Source organism: Salvelinus sp. IW2-2015, unplaced genomic scaffold (assembly GCF_002910315.2).
Source record: "Salvelinus sp. IW2-2015 unplaced genomic scaffold, ASM291031v2 Un_scaffold5971, whole genome shotgun sequence".
NCBI classification, from domain to species: Eukaryota; Metazoa; Chordata; class Actinopteri; order Salmoniformes; family Salmonidae; genus Salvelinus; species Salvelinus sp. IW2-2015.
The window spans coordinates 43,262-46,033 of NW_019947236.1; the positions used below are offsets into that span (position 1 = coordinate 43,262).

The window sequence follows — 2,772 nt, forward strand, 5'->3', positions numbered from 1 at the left end:
TCTAGTTGGTAGAGATATACCAGTACAGAGGGAGGAGTGGTGAGAGTAGTAGAGATATAACAGTACAGAGGGAGGAGTGGTGAGAGTGGTAGAGATATACCAGTACAGGGGGAGGAGTGGTGAGAGTAGTAGAGATATACCAGTACAGAGGGAGGAGTGGTGAGAGTAGTAGAGATATACCAGTACAGAGGGATAGGCCAAAAAGTGATATACGTTTCAGTAAGATTGGATTTTTAGCACTTATAGCAATGGTTATCAACTGTCCTGCAGGGATGGAACGAAGTCGCAGAAAATTGAGTTTGTGGTGGCAGCTGCAGAGAGGTATTTGGCTGTGAGAGACTTGACATCAGAAGAGTTACAGGGTGTGTTAAGTGGTGATGTCAGGGTGATGGCATGAGGTAGGAATAAATACATTTAATTAGTGGAGTAGGGTGTTAATTTTGTTTTATGTAATTTTGAAATGAGTGAGTAGTGTTAGATGGTCGGGTATTAAAGCTATTACATGTTTATTTTTCATGCAAAGTGTAAGGGAGTTGTACTCCAGTCTAGTAGGTGGCGGTAATGCAACAAATTGGATGCCAACCGCCGTTAAACCTCACGGAAGAAGAAAAAGAAGAGGGTGTGACAGTATTTAACGACTTATGCGAGTCAGTCACTTTTCCCAGGGAGACGTCAAAAAAGTTTCTGAGTGAGATAACATGGAAGACAACAACAACCAAGTGACAAAGTACCATCAGAAAGGGAATCATGGATTTAGAACGGACCGTGTGGTTGTGCGTAAATTCGAAAGCGCAGACTATCCGGACGTGGAGCGCATATTCATTGACGGGCTGATGGAGATGGTACCGGACACCGCGTTTACAGGGTTAAAACATCACCCTGAGAGCCTGCTGCTGTACGCCGCTATGACAAGTAAGGGATAAATAGGTCTTATATCAATTTATATTTATATATTGACTGTTATCCCATCAAAAGGTTACAGTTTTCACTGTTATTTGATTGCATTAGTTTGGGAAAATGTGCGTTTGACAATGGAGAATGTGTTATAAATGTAATAATTTACATTTAGGCTCTTGGCATATTTCATCAATGCCGTTTTATGTGTTATTTGATTGTATTATTTAGTATAGTTCTGGGAAATGTGCAGTAGAATGTATAATTTGTGCTCGATTGCGATAGTACCAACTCATTTCCTTCCTGTGACAATTTTGTCAACATTTAGATTACTCAATCATCTATTTTTCGCCGTGTCTTTTGCAGTTGTTTGTTGTATTGCGACCAAGTCGTTCTTGCTGACTTGTTKGGTGCCTCTCGCTGTCCTGTGCGCACGCTACTACTACAGCAGGAAAGTTGTCCTTGGTTACCTGGAGCGCGCCAAACTCACGGATATGGGCGACATCGAGGGACATTACATGAAAACTCCAGGTAATAGTCTTGGTGGAATAGTTAAAAAAAATGCATGTGTGTATCATTCGTTTTATTTTTATATTTGTTTATTTGAGTGTAGTTGGCTTTAGTTTAGTTATATTGCACATAGTTAWTTTGTTAAAATAGATTTGCACACAAGATTCAATGCCTGGTTAAAAACAAACGAGCAGGGAGGTAAAATAAAACCAAGGCTTCATTCCTGTCTCCATTCTTGAATATAATTACTCATCTAAAATGACAAGCTAGTGCCTGTGGATGTGTCACCATGATCCCTCTGACTCCAGGCTCATTTCGGTCTACCCCATCAATAGAAAATAAAAAGTATAGTAAATCTTTGTCCCCAAAAGGATGACCAGTCAGTGATTAGGCTCTTTCAAGAAAAGGATCCATTTAAAGTATAAAAGTCAATAGACAATGACATCAGCTTTTATTAAATGGGAGGATTAGGACATAATTTGATATAACCCACTATTTCCAAATTCCACCCCCCTTATTTCTCTCTCAGACTCCTGTCTGTGGGTTGCAGTGCTGGAGGGCAGTGTGGTGGGTGTAGTGGCGGCCTGTGCCCTGCGGGGGGAAGCTGGCACTGTGGAGCTGCATCGCATGTCGGTGGACCGGCGCTGTCGGCAACGTGGGGTTGGCGTTGCCCTCGGGCGGAAGGTTCTACAATTTGCAGCGGACCGTGGTTACCTCTCTGTCGTCTTGGGAACCACGGCCTACTCGCCGGCTGCTCACCAGCTATACCAGACTCTGGGGTTCCGATGTGTCGGCGTCACCAAGGGATACGCCACGCCTGGCGTGAGCCGGTCGGTACCGGAACAGCTCTTCTACCGGATTAGTCATCACCACTACCGGATGGACATGACCGTTCACAAGACTAACACGCACAGCCAGCACTGAACACGGAACAGTGATGGAGCACAGCACGGAACAGTGATGGAGCACAGCACGGAACAGTGATGGAGCACAGCACGGAACAGTAATAAAGTGCAGCACGGAACAGTGATGGAGTACAACACACGAGTGCACATGCCGGCAAACACACACATGAATGCACGCCACACACGCAAGCACACACTCTAACCCAACCCCCTAAGACCCTGAACTCCATCTTGTTTCATCATTTAGTGAATGGAAGAAAACCACCAGAACGTAATGTATGAAATCGCTAGGTTAAAGGTAAAGAATTGTTTGCAAACGTACCTGTTTTCCTTGTGATTGAAGAGGGTTCTGTTCAGTTCTTCTGTTCAGAGAACTGGGGGGGGAAATTGGGTACGTATGGTTTATTCAGGGTAACGCGCTAGTAGCTTGTTCCGGGGGACATGTTTATGTCCCAGGTTATTG

The 2,772-nt window shown here is 44.1% G+C and overlaps 1 protein-coding gene across 1 annotated transcript; it reads left to right on the forward strand.

Annotated features, from left to right (window-relative positions):
- The first annotated feature begins 644 nt into the window (after positions 1-644).
- On the forward strand, positions 645-2,401 carry LOC112078622 (N-acetylaspartate synthetase-like). Its single transcript, XM_024144799.2, has 3 exons — positions 645-912; positions 1,261-1,425; positions 1,934-2,401. Exons 1-3 carry the CDS (start codon positions 699-701, stop codon positions 2,326-2,328), a joined length of 774 nt encoding a protein of 257 aa, XP_024000567.1. The 5' UTR covers positions 645-698; the 3' UTR covers positions 2,329-2,401.
- The last annotated feature ends 371 nt before the right edge of the window (positions 2,402-2,772 follow it).